A 25,989-nucleotide genomic window follows, 5' to 3' on the forward strand; every position below is an offset into this window, starting at 1 on the left:
GTGCAGCTCTCACCTTTGCTCCCAGGACTAGATCCAGATGTAGTTTCTGTGCCTAAAAATGTGCAGAGCTTGATCTGGTGGACATCTTCAGTAGCTGCTTGCTGGATGAACAGGAACATGATTCTAATTTGGCACTCATTCAGTGAATTCTCTTTAATGTACTGTGGGTGTATTTTGAATGGGCTCCTTTTCATCCATTACACCCCTTTTACAAAAAATGTCTTCTTTTGCTTTCCTTCTCTGAAAGTTCACTTCACTTGTATATGAATCAAATGAGAACTACCAGGTCTTTTCTTTTCGTGGTGACCCATGTTTGAATGGATAAAAAGTCAGAGTGATCATTGTGAATATTAAGAAATCAATTTTTGGGGACTGTAGAGATTCTTTTATGGTTCCTGAGTCAGTATCATTTTCTCTTTTGTTTTTTCTTCCTGGGACAACTGGAAAATAAATTAGGTCTGTTGATTTTTCCTAATCTGCTTCCAATCACAGGTAGCTTTAAATCCTTTTGATGGGGCCATTTTCCCTTAGAAAAGTAAAGACTGATCCAAGTAGGATGCTTGTGTTGCTAGGTTAAAAAATCATATGCTTTTTTATGTATACAAGGATTGTTTGGCTTTCTTGTTCCAGTAAAGTTTCATGTTGTAAATTGCTACTATGTTACCTATTTACTATTTAGCATAAGCAGAATCAAAAGGGTGCCATCAAAATAAATTGCCTTTTTGCTTCCTCATAACAGTATCTTGAAATGATCTGTGATTATTCTGTTCCTTCTCTGCTCTGCCTGTTCTTCCAGTTCTCTCCCACACTCCCTTTTTCTTCAAAGTTTTATTGCTCTTTTTTATTTCTAAAGTGTACATATATACGGATATATTATGGGATGGAGATTTTGGTTCCTGAAGAGGTTTTTTCTTTTCGCATGTTGCAATTGATTTTCATAGAGTAGGATTTAAAATGTCACTGGCCCTATCAGCTTTTCACTAAGTTATATAACTTCTTGGTTTCTCAGCACTCTAAAGATGAAATGCAGTAGCTGCAGAACAGATGATGTGAGTTCTCATGCATAACATACCGTATCTACCCTTTCTCCCCTGTTTGTTACCTGTCATTTTATAGAAGGTAACAAACAGGGGAGAAAGATAACATACCGTATCTACCCTTTCTCCCCTGTTTGTTACCTGGGGAGAAAGGGTAGATACATATTAACATGATTACCATAAAAATATAATACTACCATATTAACATTTAAAACATTATATTCTCAGAATGTGTGTATTTTAATGATTTACTGAATTCCAAGCCTTTTTTGCCCTGCAGTATATACTGCAGAATAAATGTAATGGAAGGTCAAGAGACTCTGTATTTTGTTCACATAAATTATGACTACAACAATGTTCTAAATATACATCTTCTGGGCACCTAGTTATCTTGGAAAAGCTGTGGGACTGGATCAGCAGGAGGTCACTGTAATGATCACTACTAAGAAAGACACTGCACTGGATTTCTGTCTGATTTTAGGTATGTCCAGATGAATCTTTGTGGTTATTTTAAAATATTTCTATAAAAATACAAACCTGGCATTAATCTTACAGCCAGACCAAGTCTGTTAATTCTGGAGTTAGTTTTCCAAAACCAGGCAATTTTTCTAGAATAAGAATTTCCCAATCCAAAGCTTGACTACTTCTGGGTTTTGACTTTGTTGGAAAGTTGAGGGTTTTGTGCCTAAACTATTCTGAAAGTGGAAGTCTTGACTTTATGAAACACTGGAGGTCTGTGCTGAAGCAGCAAGGCTTGAGTATTTATGCTCCCAGGGTTTCAAGGAGAGGACCCTGCCTGGTACATGCAGCTGGAGCAGAGTGATCCATCCAGTACAGCAGGATGTGCCCAGTGAGGCCAGGTACAAACAGTGCCTCCATCCAGTCTGGATGGGCAGGAGAGTGAGCAATTCTACTGCCTTCTTCCTTTTCTATTTCTTTGAGTTTTGTGTAAAGATTTTAATAGATGTGTTCTACCACTAATGTGGTCAGAAGTTACCCCCAAATTTACTGGGATCTGAACTAAGTCTGTATATATACAGGGGGCTATTGAACAACATGAAGGGAATGGATTCCAATCTCTTATTTTTATTTTCTGTTATGTTATATTCCTAAGTTCTTCCTATTTCTCACATTTTTCATGTGTGAGGCAAAAGAGGTTTTACCTTTCTGTGCCTAAGAGCAATTAGCAAGGCTTAGCCATAATATTTTGATTTTCTAATAGCTCCTTTTCATAGAAGATTAACCAAGGAAAAAACCACGCATTGTGAGATTAGTTAAACACATCTTGAAATACTGCCAATACTTCCTGAAAAGGAAATGTGATTTACTGATTCACATTTAGACAAAAAGCATCTGATTTATCTAACAGGACTTCTAAAATCTTGACAGTTTTATTGCATGCATCTAAATGCAGCTTCCATGTTTTAGCTTGTACGCTGTTTCCTTACAAATTCTGATCAGGTGGTTGTTTAACACTTCTGCCTTGGAGCTGAGCTCTAGTTAGGAAGCTAAATACACAAATGTTTCCAAACTCACTTGCCTCATTTAACATGCTGTAGCCTCATTTGTCTTCTGGGCTCTGGTTTTGATCCTTTGAAACTGTTTAAATCTCTCCTTGGCATCTTTTTTCCACACTGTTAGGCACTAACTCCTCATCTCCTGTATTTCTCTGTTCATCTATCCATTAAGGCTTATGTTTGATCATGGGGATCTTAACCTGGCAATGTCAGCCACACACCAGCCTTGAGGTGTTCTTTGTTCTGGACTAGAGGAAAAAAAAAAAAAAAAAAAAAAAAAAAAAAAAAAAAAAAAACCAAAAAAAACACACCAACTTCACTGTGCTTTGATAAACCTCAATTTAGTGCTTTTTTATTGGATTCTTCTTTCATTAATGCCATTTACTGTACCTATAGATTGCCAGTGTCTGGCAGTGGGTGTAGCTGCAGTGCTTATTCTGCTCTCTGGACTTAATGATTTAAAAATTAAAATAAAAAACACTGCAGGGCAGCTGTGTTATGCAGGCTCTTGTTTCTATGCTTCTCCAACTCTATTTCATATCACTGTGAGCAGAAAAAAATTAGGAAAAGATTGTTGCTTGTCACAGGCATAAATCTAAATGGTGGTTCAAGGGAAAGGTCATCCATGTCTGCTGGAGAGGACATGTCTTTACTTCGGTATGAAACTGAATTATGGCTTTAGACTGTCCTCTTGAATGTCAGGATGTGCTGCCTGTCAGTCCCACCTGCAGGAAAAGGGCATGAGTGGTGGTGATACCCTTCCCAGGGCACACGAGCTGCAGCCTGGGCAGCAGCTGTTGCTGCCTCTACAGAGGCAGAGGTGGCTGCCTGGAGTGCTGCTTGTCTTCTCCTTCCTTCCTCTTCTTCCTTTCTTTGTCCCATCTGCAGCTGAAAGGTTAAGAAGATCCCCAATCTGTGGATAAAGCTTGGTCACCTCGTTTAAACCTGTTGCAATGTCACTGCAGGGTGACACTGCTCTTCTGGGTGTCTCCTCTCCACTTCTTGCCAGGAGCACGTTCCTTCCTGCTCGATCCACCAGGACTGTAGTGGTAACTGCTCCTAAATGTCAAGCAGTTCCTCTGTAAATCTCTGGGAAGGAACGAATAAAATACTTGTGTTTACTGCAGTGTGCATGCCCAGGCACTGTAGTCCCAAAAATCCTCCCCATGCTCCTGACAGAGAGCGCTCTTACTGAAGACACAACAGCTCAAACACTGCTGACCAGGGGAGTTCATTGAAGTACAGGAACACAGAAGCAAGATGTGTCCTGAAGAAAAGTAAGGGAAAAGCTGAGAGGGATCATTTTTGTTTGGTGTCACAATGAAATGTCTTGCTTTCCAAGATCGGTGCCTTAAGGCAAGGAGCTGAACATGCTTGTATCATCCTGGGCACGTTCTTGCCTCTCAGGCATCAACTACTTCATGTTTATTCATGCAATTTCTTACAAGGCTTCTAAATGCTCTGCAGCATAATCAGTACTTTAATATTTAAGTGTTTTTATGGTGTAGTGGGATGGTAGATAACTCCACAGAAGGATGCAAGAGGCTGTCTGCTCTTGAACTTCAGCATGTGCATGTTTCTACTGAGGAGAGTGGTCTTTGGCAAGCTGTGACCTGCCTCCACAGCTGGTTCAAGAAATACAGTTCTGTCAGGGTAGGATGCTGAGAAGAGCCCAGGTACCTTCACCTCCTGCAAGTCAGATCTTTCTTTTTATTGTTGGCATTAAAACTGACAGCTGGAGATTTACGTCGCACGTGTAAAAAAAGGCTGGATGGTATCTCTCGATAAGCCATGGGGTGCATTGATGGTCACCTCCTTCCCACAGTGAAGACAGCTGAACCACCTTGCTGGTGGCCTTAGCAACAGGCAGGGACCTAAGGATGCCATGGAATCAGTAGCCCTGTCAGGAAGCTGGGAGAGACTCAGGAGTACACAAGTAGTTTATTAAAGACTGAGCAGTAACACACTTCATCGTGCTGCTCTCGATTTTAATTTGACTGGCAACATTTGTCAGAAGAAAGTTCAGCTTCTGCAAAAATGCTGACAAACTTGATAACTGCAGTACATTATTTCAAGCTGGGTTTATTAAACACAAAAATCAAAAATGAAGTCTTTGGTCTGTAGTTAACAAAATGAACCTCATAACTTGTAAAATACAAGAGTACCTTCCTTCCTTAGGTGATATCCTTTTCTAATGCTAAACTATTACTATGTGGTATAGAAACAAGGTACAGATTTTTTCAGGAAAAGTCTGAAAAATGTCTTTTGGTGTGCTTAAATATTTTTAAAATGTAGATTTTTTAAAATATACACCTTTTAAAGAATCTTACATGTTTATATAAATCTGAATTATGTAAGTACTGGAGGACATATTTGTTTTTTCTGTGACAGCTGTAAGTGGAAAGTCTACCCTGCCTGCTTGAAGTTCAGGCAAGAGGGACACCTGTGTCACCTCCAGCAGCCCACAGCCCTGACACTGTGCACAGACATGGCCTCCCAGCAGGAGATCTGGTGGTGACAACATTTTCTTTAGTCTAAAAGTACCTTATTTCCATTAAATGGCAAAAATCCAAATGAATCATGGCATTTTTATTGAAGATGTGTATTTTAAATTAGTGGAAATCTGCTAGCTGTATCTTCAGTGGCTTCTGGCAGCCAGTGATATGCTTTGATCATTGCACCTGCAATGCAAGCACATGTCTGTGCCTGCTTGAGCCAATTCCTTCTCTCTTGGGGATGCTCATGCCCCGGCTCCCACTCCTGCAGCTTCTGTGTCTCCTGTGGCTTCTGCTGCTTGCTGCAGCAGAGCTTCCCCTGGAGCTCAGTCCCTTCTGCAGCCAAGGGGTTGTATCATCGTCATTGTGGGCTGTGCCTGAAGGGTAAAAACAAAGAAATACCTTTACAACCTTTATACTCTTGTGAACACAAGGTAAAAAGTTGTTGAAAAAGTTCCTCCTACTTCCACAAAACCAAGAAACAAGATAGTTGTGTGGATTTTCCATTTGTTTTTAAATAAGTAAGCAGTATTTCACAACATCTCTGTTCTCAAGTACGTTTCTCCTTTATATATAGATTCTCAGTACAACCTGTTATTAGTCAGCTTGTGAAGGGGCATTGCTTACTTCTTAGGATGACAAGAAATGAAAACATATATGCCCAAGATAGCATTTTCTCAGAAGGTGCCATTAACAGACTTCCCGTTTTCTGTTGGCGTTGGGTGGGCGCTTACCAGGGCTCTGGATCTCAGCTCCTGTGCAGCTGCAGTGTCTGAAAGAGCAGAGAATGGGCTGGCATCCCCACCCAGCACTCTGGGCCATTCTGGGAGCTCTGCTGGGAATGCCAGTACCTGCTTGGCCATGTTAAAGACCCTGGGTGAAAAGAGAAGGCTGGCTGTACCAAATCAGAGCTCAATATTTACAGCAGGAGGGTCTCCTGACAGAAGGGTAGGAGGATAATTTTGTCTTAAGAATAAAATATTCCTGTATCTATGAAGATCTTTATTTCCTAACTAGTATAGGCTAACCTGATTTATGAATAAGAAGTACAAAAAGAGCAAGACGAAAATTTTTAAAACCTGTGTGCCCAGTACCTGGTGAAACTCTCTCAAGTAAACAGAGCTTAAATTAACATGTTTTCAATGAAGGATGTGGTGTACAGATCAAATATTCAAAAAAGCCAAGCAATATAAAGCTAATTTTGTACTGTCTATATGTTTGCTGCATGTTTCACTAAAATGCTACTTATTATTCAAAAACTTGAATTATTATAAGTTGGAAGGCAAAAAATCAATTCTGCTTTGGCAGTGATGAGGAAAAATTTCTCATTTTGCCTCGTCTCTGACTTGCCTTTGACAAGTTAGGTGTCTCCACAGAGATCTACCCGATATAATTATACCCTGCAGAACACTCTGAGAACCAGTTTATGTTCCTAGCAAGGAGAAATTCTAGATGTTTTTGCCTCCTCATAGAGACTTTGCTCAAAGGGCACCTCAGCCTCCGTACAAGGGTAAATCTTGCGGCTCGAGGAAGAACATGTTCCATTTGGAAAGGAACATGAGGAGAGTTTGGATAATTTATTGTGAGATTTGTGCTTCTGCTGCCCTGGACTGACTCCCCTCCTCAGGCCTGTGATCTGCTGGCAGCTCACAGAGCATGTTCTTTGCACTCTGCAGCATGTCTTAAGCCCTCACCAAGGGCTCTCTGGCTTGCTGTGCCTCTGGCCCCAGGGCTGGTGTTCAGCTGCCAAGCAGCCCCTGTGACAAGGCAGAGGCTGTCAGGAGACAGAGCAGGATGCCCACTGCAGGAGGAAGGCCAGACCAAAAGGTCCCGCTTGCCTCGAGGCACTGCCGCCTCAGGGCTGCTGTATCTGCCTGGGCTCAGATGTTACTGGCTGGATCTCAATCACTGATGATTTATTATCAATTCCCCTTTCACAAAATTCCTTTATACCTCACTGAGTTTTCAGTGGTGAGATCAGAATGTCTTATCCCATTTATATCTCATCGAATAGAGATAATAATGACGTATAAATTAGTTTTATATTTCAAACGAGGTCCTAAAGTTGTTTCAAGCTGTATCATTTACTGGGAAAGGCAGAAGATTGTGCAGATTTGCATTTCCATATCTTGTGACAAGCATATCCACAGCATGTTATTTGAACCTGAGCTGCGGTTGCCTGCTGTGCTGATGATTATTTGTTGAGATGGTAGAACTAGAACACACAAACCTGGTACTGTAAGAGCATTGTAACTTTCAACCTGCTCTGCCATCTCTTTGAGAAGCTAAAGGCCCTTTTGCTTCCAAATTTGACTATATAAATGTATGCATGTTATGACTGCACATAGCACAGCAATCTCAGGAACATTAAGTGCCCAGGGATATTGCAGCTGACTTGTAAACAACTCAGAAAACAGTCAAGCATAGGGATGGAATCAGAAATGTACGTGCAATTGCCTGAATTAAAGTCCATGGATAAAACAGCTTTTTTGATGTAGAAATTACTTGCAGCTAGCACAGAAAATAACTGATACTATGACAAAGTTAATTACATGGAAAAATATTACAAGTATGTACAGCTTCACTGTAAGCAGGGTATTCTGAATGTCAAAGAGAACAGCGTGGACCTCCCAGACCATTGGATACACTGGCCCTTGAAAACTCTCAATTCAGTGTATGATAGGGAAGATGGTAGTGTGGAATGTGATCCTCCACAGTACAGGATGTGTGACAATCTCACAGTAATTTTCAGGGAAATAGGATCTGGGTGCTGGTTGCATAGCCTATAAAAAAGCAATTTCAGAAACTTCCAACCAGGTGAAGTAAAGACTTTCCTTATAGATACAACCTTAAAATAGTCTGGACAGTTTGAATCCATCCTTATAAATAAAGCTGCAATAGATACAATTCTGCAGCATTAATGAGATAAACAAGAATGAAATAGAAATCATTATCCCTTTTAAACCATTATGCAAAATTTTTCTGTGCTGAATATCACAGAGCTGGAAATTTCAAGACCCGTAAAAATTGTACTGAAGTAGATTTGCATAATGCACTGGAAGAGCTTTTGTGAAAATGGAACTAGTGGGAGTTATTTAAATAACAGTATAGCAGCTATTAACAAAATAGTGAGATTCAAAATAGTAATTTACTTTACACGTCTCTTCTAAAACATGTCCAGAATCAAGATATCTGTCAGCAAATAGTACAGCCTTGCAACCCACCTTCTCAAAATTCTGAAAGAAAGATCAAGAAATTCTCATCCCTGACAAAACACAAACCTTAGTAGTAGAGCATATTATTTTCACCATGTAAAGCAGCTGTAAAATATTATACAGCCATGGAGAAGCCATATGTTCTTGAGCTGTTAATCCTTGCACAGTCTTAGGTAGGAAAAGAAGAATGAATTGTATGTGCTGCGACTATTTGAGTTGAATTATGTATTTAGTGTGATTGCTGCCATTTTCCTCTCCATCATCATTATCATCATCATCACCTCCCTCCCTGCTCCTGCCATGCCTCATCCTCCTGGATGTACGTCTCCAGGCCCATGTGTGGTGTGGAGAGCACTCTGATTCCTTTGCCCGTGGACTCACTAACGCTTCTCTCCCAGGCAGTGAAAATGCCTTGTCACACTTGAACCACAAGTGGATTCTGGATTCTCCTGCTTGGAATTCATGGATCTAACCTGGCAGCCACCAATCTATATGTCTTCTGTAAATGATCCTCCAAGGGTTTACCTGTAGCAGTGCTGTCATGCTCCCAGGAATAATCACAAGGTTTGTGTTCATTTTTGTAACTCTTTATTCTGTGATGTGCCCTTGAAACCCATGAGGCTCCAACTTTGTCTATAAATCTTGTTAAAAGGGTGTGATTTGCCTGTTCCACACAGCAAAAAAAAAGCTATTTTTCAATTACTTAGATACTATTCATCTTCTCCCTGAAGCCTGGTCAAAACTTCTGGTTCGACATTGTCTTTTGTTATAGAGTGAGGGATGGTGGCAGTTTTCCTGCATGTGCTGTGGCCACAAAAAAAAGGTGGTTTTGGTTTGCTTTCTGGTACTCTGATGATTAACAATTGCTGTGTCTTTGCATGGTAATTTTTAGTAATGTGTATAAAGGAAAAAGAAAGGTGTTTTGTACGCTTCCCCTACTTGTTCAAATACATAATGCTGAGAGTATAAAGCAAAATACAATATTGAAATGCCTCTTTTTTCACACCGCTCTCATGCCTGGAATGCTTTCTTTGCTGAAGCTGGGCTCAGTGTTACATTGTTAATACATACCTGCCACTTTGAATTGCTTTGTGGGCTGAGTAGGTGTGAATTCATTCCTAATCCTTTCCCATCGCCACCCATGTGAAGATCACGTTGTGTTTGCTCTGCGCCGTCAAATGATCTCATGCTGCTTGCATTTTCTGAAAACTCTGCTGCATGATCAACACATTGAGGAACAAGCTGAAGGGCTTTTCTGCAAGTTTTTGTTTGTTTACTGTGAGACATTGATTTAGCGCCGTCCTATATTCTAGTTTGCTTTGTGGTGTTTGGTTTCTTCTCCTCTGCAATTCGTAATGGCCAATTCAGATTTGAATTGCAAGTTTGTTGCACTCGGTTGCCTGCAGTACTTGGTAGTGGATAATTAGTGATAATACAAAAGAAGGAGCATGCACTGAGTGGCTCTTTCCCTGTGAAAAATCTCCACCTTCCAGCAATCCCCGGCTCAGGGAAATTGTTTCCTGAAGTACCTGCATGCTTCATAGCCTCTAATGGATGCTTTCTGCCTGACTCGTGTCTTTCTTTTCTGTACCCAGTGATACTCCTGGTCTGTACAATTATTTCTGTCATGCAATTATATGTACCATTCAAAGAAGTACTTAGCTGTATTTTCCCCAGACATGTTGCTTGCCTTCCTTTGGTTCTTCTGCAAAGGAAGAACCTTTTTCCATTGGTGTAAAACCATTTGCCTCCCTCTTTCTGATTGCTGATGGCTGTAGAGACCTCTGGGCTGATTCCCAGTAATTCCTGGCTGGTAATTCCTTCCCACACTCTGTTTCGCCTTGTACCATGAGGAATGAACTCATCATCATCATAGGTGTTTTCTTCTGTGCCAGTCTAATTCTGCTATATTCCTTTTGGGAGGGGATGGCCAGAGCCATAACCAGCTGATATTCAAGAACATCAAACAAAAGATTTTCTAGCAGCCCTCCATGGCACTGCCTCATGCTGCAGGCTGGCAGAAGTGTCAGGTGGTAAGTGGAGCCCTTTTGGGAGGGGATGGCCAGAGCCATAACCAGCTGATATTCAAGAACATCAAACAAAAGATGTTTGTCTGCAGACCACAAGCCTTTTGCTTGATCCCTCTGCATTGCCAAAGCAGCCAAAGAGTGCCCCAACCATGTGCAAATGCAGATTTCTGTCCTGCCTGTGGGGGATTACCAGTGTGTCCACAGCAGAATAAAATAACTCTCTTGAGGGCTCTCTGTGCAGACATCAGGGGGTTAGGACTTCTGTGTTTAAGTTGTCAGACCTTTGTAGTATTGGGTTTAAAAGAGACATTTACCTGGTTTTGTTCTTTTTTTTTGTTGTTGTTTTTTTTTTCAAAATCAGATAAAACTTGGCTGTCAACATCAGTTTGAATCACATTTCTTGCTACGAAGAAATCAAATTCATAACCAGCTCTTCTGAGTATTCAAAATTTGTAAATGCATCTCTGAAGAGCAAATGTCACTTTTCTAGTGCAAGGTTTTGCTTCTCCTATTAACTGCATAGTAAAATCTCTGCAATAGTCACAAGGGGCAAAGAGAGGGGATTTTTGTACTCGGTAGATAAGAATGAGCTAGGCTTTCCTCCAAATCTTTGTTGCAGTAAGGGATTTTAACTTAGAAATTTGCAAAGACTTAATTGTGCATATTCCCAGCTCCTTAGATGCTTCTTTTGGCTGTTTGTTTCTACCATAAATTTTTTTTTTTTAATTTTTCCCTTTTATTTCCATCTAAACTGCTAGCCATGAAGGTTTTAGGTGCTTTCAAGGTCTCTTTAGAAAATAATGCCTTTTTTTTTTTTTTGTCATCCTCTTTTAAAAAACATGCAGTTTGACATTGTAATATTAAAAAAAAAAAAAAAAAAAAAAAAGGAAAAAAAAAAAGCATGGATTTTGTTAGGAATGGAATAGGTTTGTGATAGTGAATGCCAGGAATGAAATCCTAATGCTCATAAATTCTACAGCAGAGTTTCTGGGTAATTCACTAGCCCCAGGACTTGCTATATGTATGGCCTACCATACATACCAAGTGCCTGATGACTTCTTTTTTTTTTTTTTTGAGGGAACTGGTAAGAAACCATTCAAAGAGACCCATTCCTGAGAAGTGCTGCTGGGGAGCTCTAAGATGCACTAGAAAACCTTGCAGTTGTATGCAGAGGAAGGGCAGAGAAATAAAGTGCAAGTTCAACAGCTAGTCAGTGTGTCTACCTACAGGGATGTCATATCACACAGCTTGGAGATGCACATTCCTCCTGGATTAGCTGAATGAGCAAACCCTCAGTGATTAGTAACCAGGGGGTGCTGGGAGGCCGATTTGGGTTTTGTGCCTCTGTTCAGTAGATTAGAGGTACCAAGGCTGCATAGAAGGTTTTCAACAGCTGGAGTTACGGGGATGAGCAGCATTAAGTCCTAGGAAAATACAGTGAGATAGAAATGAAGAAATTGGGAGTTTAATGGCTTATTAGCAATAGTGCAATTGAAATACACAAACAGGTGCATCAAAGGTGTGTTTGAACAGGGTTGTGTCAAACCAAGGTGCTGCTCAGCTGTGTTCCAAGCAAACCAGACTTGGTCACCAGCACTGGGTAACCCCAGCTTTGGCCCTAGGATGTGTTGTCTTGATTACTTGTCAGCAGCTGGTCCTTCAGAGTTATTCCATGTTAGCTTCTCCTCTGAATGAGCCACTTTTGGTAGGAACACCGTGTCTTCTAAGATCCCAAGGCGAGCACAACGAAAATTCACAAAACCTACCAGTAGCCAGAAGACAGCAGCAGTAGCCAGGTCAGGGTTCCACATCTCCCAAAAGATGCAGATTTTCTTAGTTTTATTGCATGGTTTTCTCTCCCCTAGAGTTACTATGATTTAAGCATAGTTGCAGAAAAGGAAATTTTTGCCCCTTCTGCTTCAGATCTCAGTCAAGTTAGGACTTTGTCCTTGCTGTCAGACAAGCATTTCCCGGCCCCAGCTGTGCAGTGTTGTCTTTGCAGCCATCATTATCTGGCTGTCAGCTGGGAGGCTGAAGCAGCAGCATTTTGTGTCACACCAGGCAATATTGAAAGACTGTGTTGCCCATTGTTGAAAAGTTAGGTGAAGGCTGCTACAAAATACATAGAATAAAAGATAAAAAGTTTTGTCACAGTACTTCTTATAACTTTCATTTATTTTTCTACAAGCAAGCAGCCTGAAACAAAGGAAGAATGAAGAATGTGATCCCAAGGCATTTCATGTTCAGATTCCTTTCTGACGAGGAATAAATCATTCCAACCCAAATGTACAGCTGTAATATATATGAAAAACCCAGCAGAAAACCCAAAACCAAGTGCAACACAGAGCTAGTAATAGAGCAGGGTGTTGAAGAAGGGTCAGGCTTATGGAGAATTCATTCTCTTGGCTTCAAAATGCATGCAGAACTCAGACTTACTTGCAAGACATGTGGTCTACGGAAGATACAGTTCAAAGACTGCAGTGTTTTTCCAAACTATTTGCTAGCCATAGTTGTATCAATTTACAATTAAGGTGGGCTGAAGAAAGATGCATTAGAGTAAACTTCTTGTTTTTTGTCAAGTCCTTACCATAAAATTGTGTCCTGTGTCCTACTCAGCTGATCCTGTTATTGCAGTCTGGATTAATTCAGACCCTGTGTCTTTCCTGCCAGCAAAAGCACTGTCACCATGGTCTCTCAAGAGCAGTTTGACAATATTACATGCACTTGCTTGGCTGTCATGGTCCTGCTTTGATAATTTTGGTTCCTATTTCTTTGGAAGTCTTACTTTTAAATTATTCTCAATTGCAAGAGATAATTTTTCGACATTAATTTGCTACAAGCATTTCAACCAAGTCATTTATTAATCATAAGTCACTTCAAAAAGGCCATGTGAAAATTTTACTGTGCAAATGGCAGGTACTATCCCTTTATTCCTATGTGATGCTAGAAGACTAGACAGTGTATTTCTAATAACAATCTGGTTTCCCACAGTGCAGAAAGCTATTTTATTAGCTACCTCCAGACAGCTTTATTAATTGGACTGTCCTTCAGACAGCCTTGTTGGTGAAGAATGTGTTCATAACACAGCTGAAAGCATAAATCATAACAGTATTTTTCAATTTGTAAAATTTATTTCCACTCACCTGCTGTCTTCCTTTGGGGCAGAACATAGACTTGCATAATGCAGGACATATGTACCCTTATTGATCGGGGGGGCTCAGGATTATGGAGAGGTGCTGAACACTTTGCAGCCTCTTTGCCCACAGCTATTTTACACAACACAGAAGCAATACCCTGCAATCACAGTGAAAGCTGTGGTCTGAGGTAGAGCATTACTTCTTGAAAACTAGTGATTTTCTTCTCAAAAGTCATCCTTTAAATCTTCAAAGGTTCCTAGTGGTAAGGAATTATAAATACTTTTTACATCACCTGAGAGATGGAATATTCAACAGTATAGCAGAATAACATTATGGTAGAACAGCATTTCACTGTTAATAATTCATTGAAATATTCCAGCCTTCATTTTAGGTAAATATATTTGACCAGCTGTAGGCTTAAAGCTAGCAGTGTTCAAAACAAGGTCTCAGTTTCAGGAACATAATTTCAAGCAAAAGAGCTTTCTTTTCTTCTCACATGATGCTTACTCAGAGGATGCCCTGCCCATTCTTGATTTCATATGTATGCGCTCATAGTGCTGTTAGTTTATCCCAAGCTGTGTCTCCACTGACTCCATGTGAGGGTCCACTGACCAAGACCCTTCAAGTAAGGATAGTTTTATCACAGTGACAGTTTTATCCTATATTTCTAGCGCTCTTTGAGCCGCAAGAGCAAATGTAAGCAGCTGGTTTATGTGGAGCAGTAGTTGTTCATTGTTTCTCATAATGTCACTCTTATAAGTCATTAAAATAAGCTACTGGTGTTGCTGTCTGAACTCAGTGCAGACTTAAACCAGAAACCATCAAGGCTGGATGCTGCCCACCTCAGAACTTTAAAAGATTTCTGGAGTAATTAAAGACAAACCAAGAAATGTAACTCCAAAGGTGCAGTGTCTAACTCAGAAAACCCATAAACTAGAATCTACTGGAGGCTGGAAAGATGTCCATTAATGGAATTGGTGGAGATATTTGTCTAGATGATGCAGTACAGCCTTTCTTATATGTAGGAGTGAAAAATGTCCCTGTCAACCCAAACTGTTTGTGTGGAGTCACTGGAGCTAAGAACCACTCATTCAAATGCAAGACACCCTGAACTAGTCCCGAAATAGGTTCTAGTGAAAGTAGTCTTATTGAATCACATAGAGAAGTTAATTTCTAACTGCCAATTTTCTAACTTCTAGTCCTTTCCCTGGACTAAGCAATACTCTGTATGAGTATAGGTATTTTGCCCTCATAGTGTAATTCATAATATTCTATATACACATTGATACATTAACGTAACTTCTGGAGGCTGATCATGACCTGTGTATTTTCCAACCTATTTAGAGAAGTTTTTATTATTATGACAATATTTGATCAGTTAATATCTTAAACTAGCAGATTCCATGCTCAGTGGAGTAGTCTATGCTGTTTAATTGCAGCCAATACCTGGAGAAAATGTTTGAAAAATAAGGAAATGTAAAGTTAAGAGGGAGATGCTTAGCATTAAATTGTTAGCCTAATAAAATTATCCTCTAGCATTGCAGAACTTTATCATTTTACTTCACTTGCTTCAAAATTTCAGAGTTGTTATGATCCCTTCCTCTCAAATCAATATCTCACTGCAATGTCATAAACCTCTTTTATTTCCAGGATCAAATCATGTAGTCAGCTATATACATTTATAGAGACCTAATTTAAGAAAAGTATTGACAAAATCAAATGTGTATGCTGTGAACTTCATTGCAGCAGGTAATTTGTCTCTATTCAATAACCTTAGCAGCATAGTAAGCTCTATTTTACATTGCTAGAGATAGTGGAGACATCAGAACTATGGTGAATCAGTGACAGGGGTGTACTCACCCCACTCCAAAGGTTTGAAAGTTAGTTAAGGCTTTCCCTCAGAACTTTGATAAAATGTCTAGATCTGAGGAGGAGTTGAGAGTGATAATGTCATTTGCCTCCACTTTAAAAAGGATTTTGACAATGTATCAGAATATACTTGTGCACAAGTTGTGATGTTATGTCTGGATGTGTGTGCAACTAGAGGGGTAAGAAACTAGCTCGATGATCGGGCCCAGAGAATAGTGGTTAATAATTCATACAGTACCTATCTGTCAGTAATGAGCTGAACACTAATTTCTTCTGCAGAACAGAGAATTTCTTTTGCCTTGTCCACTGCTATTGCAGTGCAAAAATTATACCTGAGGTTAGTGGGATTCTTGAGAAACAATGTGTTGAAAATATTGCAGAATGTGAAATGCAGTTGAAGAGCTACATCTGAATTCAGAAGATCATGCATCAGTTCTTTTCTCTTAAGGTTTTCAGCAACTTTGTGCAAATTATTTAATTTCCTTGTACTCCCCTCATCTGTGGAAACTTAAACCAAACAACTTAAAGATAGGGTAATGGTGGGCAGTTTGGCTTGGAAATAGATTAGGGACTGATCCTTGCAGCAGCTCTGCAGGCTGATCTGAGGGCAGTTTACTATTTGCAGTCACATGGGGAATGGACATGCTGTAACTGATTTAGCAGATTTAGCAGAACCTGAAAGGGGAAATTGATGCAAGGCCTAATTTATCACTGCTGTTCCCTGTTCGGCTGTGACATGCATGAATTATTGTACAATGAGCCGTAGAATATAACTGTAATTCTACACATAATCTAGGTATAGAATGATGATCAGTGACACTTTACTGTCTTAAATTGCCTTTAGATTAAAGAAGAAGTCCCAGTCGGTGGATATTAGTGGGCCAGGATGCAACCCAGTGGCAGCAGAAGCTCAGACGCCTCAGCCCAGCAAACCTTTGCCTGCTGCTCAGACAGCGGCTTCCGAGGAGGAGCAGGACAACACCACAAACACCCAAAGGCGCAACCCGCGGAGGAGCGACCTGAAGAGATATTACACCATCGGTGAGTTTTCTTTCACAGAAAAAAAATCAAGTATGCTTTTTTACCAAAGCAGGGTCTGTTTGTTTATTTGTGGTTTATGTCTTTTGCTTACATGGCTGGCTACTAAGCTTACAAATGCTCACAGTGACCAATAAGCTTAAGCTGATGCATTACCTTAATGCTGATGTCAAATTGCTCTAAAGAATTAACCTGCTTGACCTACCTAAACTCTTTCTTACTCCTTTTTTTTCCCCATAAGAAGAAGTATTGAAGAAGGCATGCTTTAGGAAATGCTTTAGGAAAAAATGTAATTCTTACAATGGATTACATTGGAATTTCAGCAGAGATTCTTTAGAAGGATCCTGATTAGAAAGGATTTCCAGTTTGGAGAGGGAGGAGGCATACCGAGTGTGAAGAATTTTTTATGGGGCTTATCAGTATCTTTCCCTGAATATTTTGGTTTTTTTGGATTTTCATCTGGAATGTCAGTATCTGCATGAGTCTTTAAAACCATCTCAGGCACCCTGGAATTTGTTTTGCAGCCTGCTTCCCCATAAATAATTATGAGATTGTGCTTGACTCCTTTTGGCAAGGTTGGAAGGGACCACAGTGGTAATCTGGTCTGATCTCCCTGCTCAAGCAGGCTCATCCCAGAGCACATGGCATAAGACTGTGTCCAGACGGCTCTTGAGTATCTCCAGTGAGAGAGACTCCACAGCCTCTCTGGGCACCCTGTTCTAGAGCACGGTCACCTGCACAGTAAAGTTTTTCCTCATATATAATTTCCCATGCATCACTTTCTGCCCATTGCCTCTTGTCCTGTTGCTTGGCAATAGTTTGTGAGATGTTGAGTTATTGCAATATAATGTGATTGTTTCTTCTGCTTCAAGGGAACCATTTACATGTCTTTCACTTGTCTAAAAGATCAAGAAAAATGTGTTTCTTAGACATCTTTCACTGTGTTATGTCTGATCCCTTGAAACTGGCTGTCATTGTAAGTTATGTTGCTTTTAAAAAAGGAAACTGTATTAGCAATCTACCCATTTTAATAATGAAGTCTGTATTTTAAGTGGTGAGTGATTGTATGTGTTTGCATTTTGTGATGCCCAAAAATTTTGCTCTGTGGTGTTTTATTCTCCTATTTTCTTCAAGTGATCTTGCAGGAATATCAAAGCTAAGCTAAGATTGCTTTATATGTGAAGCAGGATTTGGAATGTGGGCTGGGTTTCATAAGAGTAATAATAATGAGAGTAGAAATCCACCACATCATCAAAATGAGTTCTGAATCTAATTCAGTATTAAAATGTATTATTGTCAATTTGACCATAGTTGAATATTCTTCTGTGAGCACCCAAAACACAGTCTGCATATGGAACTACAGACTAAGATTTGTGTTTATCTACTTGTTAAATTTGACTCACTGCAGTTTCTTTTGGGACTCCTTCCACAACCTTTATATTGTGAACTCTGTATGTGCTTTGAGTGATCACAGGGTCTGAGCCCTAGCTGCTCAGGATGTAACCTGTGCTGAAGTAACAGAATGTTGTTCATACATCTGAATAGTTTGTTTGGATATTGTGCAACACTTTTTCGACAGACTTGTTGACTGGAAAAGGCCTCTGAAGGTTGCATAGTCTGGTGTCCTGTTTAAAGCAGGACCTCAGCCAGCACCAGATAGAACAGCAAAGGCTTTGTCTTGCTAAGTTTTGACAGTCTTCAGGGGTGGATACTCCACTGCCTCTCTGCCTGTCATGCTGGAACATGGACAGTGTGTCTATAGACAAGAGCAGTCATGGGCAACTTGCCCATAAACAGATGCTGACATTCGTGAACAACAGTTGCAGACCCTAGGGAAGTATGAGGGAAACAGACCACAGAAAGTGGCCAAACTTGCATGATTTTTCCAAATATCATCTTCTGTTATCCTTGTACAGAGTATTGGGAGAGTCCAGAACCATCTGGACTGACCCAGGATGGGAGAGGTGTTGGTTTTCTGTTCTTATACATACCACCTTGTCTATGGGACTTGTCTAAATCACAAAGGTTAAGTTGCTAAGCCAGTATTACTGCATAGTGCATTATGTCTGACTTGTGCTGACAGGCAAATTAAAGAGGCGAGTTTCTCTGTATCTTCTTAAATGTTTGATGGCACACATTCCTGATGGTGAAAATGGATGGTTTAATCTTGGACAGCACAGTACTGATACCAGATGAACATGTTTACTATACTGACTGAGTTGCTCCAATATTGAGTCTATGGCTTTGGCGCCTGAAAGAATAATTATCTTCTTAGAGCATATGTTAATGTATGACCTATATCACCCTCTTGCCTTAAAAGAAATTTTCTGTCACTTGTCTCAAAAACAATTTCTGATAGTTAAAATATAATCACATCATTTATTACTTTCTGAGGTTGAATGTACTGACACACCTGTAACAGACACTTACTCTAAAACAGAAAACAATCCTCAGATTCCTGTGATGCTTTGTGTATGACTGGCTGTTTTATAGCATAAACAAGCACACTAGATCTGTGGCTGACCTAATACAATTATGCAGAGGTTTACCTTGTTTTGCCCTTGTTTTCATGTTCTCCTAAAAGCAGCCTGTGCTCAAGATCAAGTAAATGGATTGAGAAAGTATGTTAGAAAAGTAATGCTCTCAGCTGACTTTTTTTTTTTTTTAATTAGTATTCTGTTACATTAACCTCAGAACAAATTGGCAAATGACAGAGTTTATGGCAGTGAGTAACTGAGCTTGAGCTAACAAGTGCCAAACGTGTTTTGTGTTGCTCTCTTGCTCTTTAAGAATTTATTTTAAGTAATTATCATGATGTGTAAAGCACTTTATAGATATGACAACCGAGTTCAAATGCATTTAAAAAAGTATCTAAACATCTATGTTTAGACTTGTGCATGTAGACAGTTTGTGCTTTAAAATGGAACTGTCAGCATCACATTGTCTATTAAATGAAAACTTACTTCAGGGCCTAGCTGGATTTATTAATATCTGTCTATTTAATTAAATAGCCATGCAAGTTATGATTATGTGCAAGAAATGTGTAACCAGTTTTACTTTATCAATTCATGGGAAGTATTATAAAAATCAAAGGTATTTTAAAAATATGTGGGGTTTTTTGATTTGGCTATGCAGGAAGCACTTAAGGGATCTTCCTATAAATCAGACTCTGCTTTGCAGATCCAGAGATATGAGCTTTACCTTGCACACATATGCTTTGCAGAAGAAATTGTAGCAGCTTGTGTATGCTTGCAGCTACTGTGAGTAGGCACAGGCAATTGTCTAAGAGGTTGTGTTTCTAAAACCTCTCTAACATCAGAATATTTTTAATTTTTTTTTTTTTTTTTTGTGCCACCTTATGTGCAAGCAGATTTACCCAGACCTTCTAAAACTGATTGAGTAATGAGGAAGGAATGTCTGGTAATTCCAAGAGATTTTAAAATTTCATCAGCACTGCTCCTACTTTAGACAGCTATAAACAAGTTACTTATTTTGCATTTCATCTTTCCCACAGACTACACTTCAGGTGCTTTCCAAACTTAGTCTCGTTGCACTTTTTAAAAGTGGGAGGGGGGGAAAGTTGGTAAGAAAGAGAAGACTTGATAGGAATAGGCAATGGGGAACAAGTTGTATGCCTGGTTTAAATGAAATAAAAAATGGAGAGTCAGTGAGGGGGATAAATAGCTCTTCCATATGGCAGGCTCAGCAGGCAGGAAGGCTCCAGCACCTCCAGTGCTGAACTGGTGTGAAGAAATTGAGTGGGAACCTCTAGATTAATAAGATGAGTGTAGGAAAAACAGTCTGTATGGTGGGTTGGATGAAGTTTTTTGGAGAACTCTAGAAACAGCACCCAAGACACTTAAAAATAAAAACCTAAAATTAGACTTTTTAGATGCTTCAGGCACTTAAAAATTCAGGCCACTTATTTCTGAAGTGCTTTTTGTTGAGCAACTCCCTCAAAAGAGAAAAAGAAGGTGCCTGAGTCTTCAGCACTCTGAAGAAGAGGCTGGAATATCAAACAATGGAGAATGATATGGGTAACCAGAATTCAAAGCAGTAAGGTGTATCAGCTTAATGCCCTGTCCAACTACAAGAGCTACAGCCATTTGTAGGTGGCTGCATCTCAGCTGTGGTGTTGGAGGGACCCAGCTGAAGGGTTGTAGGACTGTACTTCACAGTTGGATGCCTCAGGATATACTTTTAGCAATGTATTAAGGTGAATGAAGTAGTTGGTGTTAGCCTATAGAGACATGCATTTGAGGGGTATACCCAGCTGTGCAAGCCTGGTGTATTGTGCTTGGACACCTCTAAGAGGACATAGCCAGTGGACTGCCTACCTAATGACCCTGCTTTTGTAGATGTAAAAGCCTTTTGTTCTATTTGACATTAACACAAAACTGCAGCACTGATATAGAGTAAATGCATAGTTTAAAAAGGTTGGATAAAAATATTTTTCTGATCAGGCAAAATAAATTATGAAAAAGGACAGAAGTTCATAGTAGAAAAGGTTATAGCACAGTATTGGTGGGAGATGAGGAATGAATGCAGTTGGTTTTTTTTTTCATTGTATCTTCTAATAAAAGTCTTAATGCAAGTGTTGCTGTTCAGGCTCTTGCTAGCACAAGAAGACAACAATTTCATTTAGAAGACAACTATCAGCTGCCTCAGGAGACATCTTTTGTTGGTACAATCTCTGTCATCAATAGAAGGTGTTGCTGCTACAATTACACACAGTAGTTTAGACTGAATGCCTAAGTATGTATATGTGCACATAATATGCAGCATGAGGACACTTGGGAAATACTAATTGCCAAAGTTCCCTTCCCTTAAAGGTCCATTTTTTAAGAAAGTTAATTTCATGTTCCACTTGTTAAAAAAAAAAAAAAAAAAAAAAAAAAAAAAAAAAAAAAGAGGAAAAAAAGAAATGAGCTCTTTCCTCCTTCAAACTCTCATACAAATGATGTCAGTAGAATTCTTAACAGAGAAAATATTTTCTGCTAGCTTAACCTTGCCATATTAGTACTCTGAATTAACTAATATAAAATCATTGTGGAAGAGAAATTAAGCTTTTGGGATAAGCAAATCTGAATAAATACATATTAATTGACTAAGTTTCCAAAACAACTGTCTAGTAGCTAATGCCAAAGTGATAACTGGGAAAAGACTGATTTGGGTTCCTAATCTTGTTTTGAAGAGACAAAGTTTCAGTGGGTAGTTGCTCCAAATTTAGCTGAGATTAGTTTAGTTATGGAATCACACAATGGTTTGGGTTGAAAGGGGCCATAAAGTTCACCTAGTCCCAACCCCTTTGTCAAAGGGATTAGAGACTTAAAGGCAGAGGTACCTTAGCACTAGACCAAGTTTCAAAAGCCCCATCCAGCCTGGCCTTGTATACTTCCAGGGATGGGGTGTCCACACCTCCTCTGGTAATCTGTGCCAATGCCTCACCACGCTCACAGTAAACAATTCTCTCTAGTATCTAAACCAAGCCTCGTTTAGTTTAAAGCCTTGTCCTGTCACTACATGCCCATGCCAAAATCCCTCTCCATCCTTCTTGTAGGCTCCCTTCAGGTCCTGGGAAGTTGCTGTAAGATTTCCTGGAGCCTTTTCTTGTCCAGGCTAAACAATCCCAGCTCTCCCAGCTGGAGACGTAGGCACTCCAGCCCTGTGATCATTTTGGTGTCTCCTTTGGACTCGCTCCAGCAGGTCCCAGAGCTGGAAGTACTACTCAAGGAGGGGTCTCAGAGAACAGAGTAGTGACAGATCCCCTTTCTTGACCTTTTGGCCTTGCAGCTTGTGATGAGGCCCAGGACACATTAGGCTTTGGGGCTGTGAGTGGACATTGCTGGGGCATGTTGTGCTCCTTGTCAATCAGCACCCACAAGTCACTACTAATATTTTAGTAATTCTCAATGTATTGATGTGAAAAGAAGATGGATATTCCAAAGAATTTAATGCGTATAAGTTATATGTTAAGCATAAGTATAGAAGTTAATTTAATGCATATAAGTTCATTTAATACATATAAGTTACAGCTGGTTACAGGAATTATTACTAATGCACAAAGCTGTATAAAACAGTATTTATAAAGTGAGAGTATAATAGAGATGATTTTATGGGGAAACCTAAAACATAGTGTTTATTTTACATTATTAATAAATCCATTCTTTCTATTATGAAAGGAAGAACTAAATGAAAAGTGATCAGCTACTATTCAGTGGATACAATTATACCTAACCTTTGTGATAGATGCTTTCTAGTGAGCCTGTTTAAGCCATGACTGTTGCAATCATTTGGAAACATAAATAAATAAATATCATATTGTTTAGATATGCAGTATATTAATTTTCTTGCTGTTTGCATACATTCCAGTATGTTTCCATAAATATATTACTTTTAAAATGTCAGAAATATCAGTTTAAATGTGAATTCATATATATTTGTTACTAAATTCATATGGTGTCACGGAATCTGCCAATATGAAATTAATGTGTGGCGTTAACGTCAGTTCAAGTGGTGATTTCATATCTCAGAGATCTCTCACCCTGATGGAGCTATTGGAGCTGCTCTGAGAGATCTAGTCAGACATTACAGTGAATCTGCTATTGAACTCAAAACTGGAAAAGGACAACGTTGATCCACCTGAAAATACAAGCTTGTTTACTATCAATCTGGGAGTTTTATGGAGTTTTCCTCATGGGACTACCCACTATCACAGTCACTGTTTAAAAACTGAGTTAGGGGCTTGCCTCTTACCTTCTCCTCTAAAATAAGCATAAAACTTGTTCGAAAGACAGATATTGTGACTTGTGGTACTCTTGTTTTCAGTGTGCAAACCTCTTCCTGCTCTGCAAGATTTTATTTGGAATGCTCTAGAAAGATATTATTATTATTTTTAGAAGACATTAACTGATATTTGGTGTATTTAATGTAGAGAGGTTTTCCTGCAAAGAATACAGAATACTCTACTTTCTTTCCAGATGATGTTCTAGTCATTTGGCCATTGAATATACTTGCTTCTACTCTTCTGCATAATTGTATGTGGTTCCTTTTTGTGGTGGCTCCCAAATCACTTTGGTTATTTGTTGCTGATACTTGCAAAGCACATAACATACATAGGTATATTAGCTGTTAGATATATGGTGGAGTTTGATGCAGTAGGTGCTGTAAATTTCAGCTTCATCTTTTCACTTTTAGAGGAGGACAGGTGGGAGATGGAGCTTCCAACTCTGCCTCAGAGGATCCAGATGCTGCTTGGACACATTTGCAGAGTTTCACCCTGTCCCATTCACTCCACTTATAATTTCATTATTGAACACTCAGTACTTTTTGAAAAGCATCATTCTTCCTGCCTTCTTTTAAATATGTTTTCAGAAACTTTTAGAGGAGGAGGCTATTTTCCTAGAAACTCATTACCTGTTTGTGAGTGATAAGAAAAGGGAAATAATTTGTGGAATGTGTGGATAACATGGAAAGTGTCTCTCATAGCAACAGTAACTATGCAAAATCCTTACTCATTCAACCTTTCTGAAGATTTTTATTAGTGATTCAGATCACATAGCTACTCTGGATGAGCAAGCAAGCATTTATTCATGTCTTTGTTTTTCTGGTTTTTAGTATTTCAGACTTGGAGCCATTACAAGCCAGTTTTTAATGTATCCTTCTTTTGTCCTTTACAGATACTCTGCATATCCTTTGAATATAAATTGGTTCTGAGCTATAGAGACAGCATCTACCAGAAAAGTGATGCTTATTAATGTCCTTTCATCTTAGTATTTCCCTTCTCTTAGCATCTGGTTTTGGTTTTAATCATATAGAATGCTATCATATCATCTGCTGAGTCATTTTGGGCAAGAAGTATTTCAGGATTTTCTAATTTTCTTGCTTTACATCAGGATAAAGATGAAATCTTTAATAGTTCTGTAGGTAAGCTACCCAGCTTGCAAGATCAGCTAATCATGTGTACTCTTGGGATACTAAAATTTGAATCTCTGGGGGAAGAAAAAAAAAAATTATCTGACCGTAAGCTCTCAGCTGTTAGAGGCTGCATCACCCTCAGTCTCTCTCTCATTGGAGGTTTTCTGTAGAAGAGAAAAATGACTGAAAAAAAGGACATGATTTCTAACATAATGTGCCTTGAGCACCACTCCTATGTACTGGGAAATAGTGTTCCTTCTAGTAGTGCAAGAACAAAGAAGGAAAATACTGATTCAGTGCTGAAATAGCTGGGTGATTTAGTGATAGCAGAGACAGATAAGACTGAAGCTTTTGAATCTGGAGACATAGTTCTGTGAAAACAATTATTAGTGGTAGTGGAAAAGGGCTAAGTCAGTGATTCTAAGAAAAACCTTGATCCACAGGAGTAGATGGTACCCACTGGAATCCATAGTAAGGATGCTGAAGGAACTGCTGAGGTCATTGTGAGGTTCTGACTGTTGAAATGTTATGGAGATCATGGGAGACCCATCATGTCTTGGAAAAGGCAAATGCTGGATCCCTTTTCAAAAAGGGCCAGAAGGATTTTCCAGGGCTATTCCATAAGCTTCACTTCTAATGGTCATCATCTTCCAGAGCAGCCCTGTGTGCATGTTGGGGCACTGTGGCCTCAGTGGTTGGAATACTTCATGGCTGGAAAAACTCAAAGACAGCAGTCACCAAGGTCATCGGGGCCATGTGAGGGACAACTGAGGGAGCTGGAGAAGGGACACATTGAGGGGCACCTTATGGCCACCTGTTGCTCTCTGCCAATCTGTAGTTTGCTCTTTGCAGTGGTGCAAGGCCGGACAGTGGCACACAGCCAGCCTAGAGACTGAAATATAAGAGGTTTAGACTTAATATAAGGAAAAACTTTTTTTCCCCCAGTGCATGAGAACGTACAAAGAGGTTCCGCTGTCTCTATCTTTAGAGGTTTTTAAGACCCAACAACTCAATTTTCTATAAGTAAAGGGAATATTAGCACATCAAAGCACCTGTTATTATTTATATTTTATTCATTCTGAAATCAAGTGCAATTTTTTCAGCCAGCTTCAAAATTCCATTTTATTTTTAAAATAAATTTTAAGATAGCTGAATTTTTCTGATTCTCCACTCTCAGGAAAAAAAAAAAAAAGTTTAAAAAGTCTTAAAATATCATGGAAGATCTCTTGGTCTCTTGTGATATTTCTGTTTTAGTGATTGTTTCACTTCTCTGTATATATATAATGAAAGCCATGATTTTGGGACATTAATCAGAAACTCAACTTTATTGATGGTGTCAAATGTCCACATGTTTTTTACTTGTTCCCTTAAACTTCCTTTAAATCCATAAAATGCTCTTCAGAAACAACGGGTGTGGGGGTAGAAAAGATATTACGGAAAGGATCAAAGCACAAATACTGCTGGTACCTGTTTGCAAAGTGACTTCCTGACCCTTAGAAGCTAACACTGAGATGGTGAATGAGGCCATTGAGTTTCCTTGCATACAGCATATATGTGAGCATGAAATCTGAGATCAAAGTCTGGACTCATCTATTGTAGAATAACTACACTGAAACTGAAGTCAGTCTGGAATAAAGTGACCAAATCCAGCTGTGCAGTGATGCTGATCCTGAGGCATGACCCACCTCAGTCTCCATCAGCAGGTGGCCTGTGCTGATGGGGTGGGACTGTCTC

General features: G+C 39.4%; 1 protein-coding gene across 4 annotated transcripts in view; it reads left to right on the top strand.

The window, feature by feature from the left end:
* The window catches only part of OXR1 (oxidation resistance 1), a 259,126-nt gene that overhangs the window by 112,392 nt on the left and 120,745 nt on the right, over positions 1 to 25,989 (top strand). For 2 of the 4 annotated variants that reach the window (XM_041412596.1, XM_041412601.1), the window contains exons 1-2: positions 8,673 to 8,828; positions 16,145 to 16,341. In XM_041412596.1, the coding sequence (XP_041268530.1) occupies positions 8,770 to 8,828; positions 16,145 to 16,341 (256 nt within the window). In that variant the 5' untranslated portion in view covers positions 8,673 to 8,769. Of the gene's footprint in view, positions 1 to 8,672; positions 8,829 to 16,144; positions 16,342 to 25,989 lie in introns of those variants that run through there. The other 2 variants (XM_041412598.1, XM_041412597.1) reach the window with 2 other exon arrangements.

This window comes from Onychostruthus taczanowskii, unplaced genomic scaffold (genome assembly GCF_017590055.1).
Source record: "Onychostruthus taczanowskii isolate IOZ18803 unplaced genomic scaffold, ASM1759005v1 scaffold4, whole genome shotgun sequence".
NCBI classification, from domain to species: Eukaryota; Metazoa; Chordata; class Aves; order Passeriformes; family Passeridae; genus Onychostruthus; species Onychostruthus taczanowskii.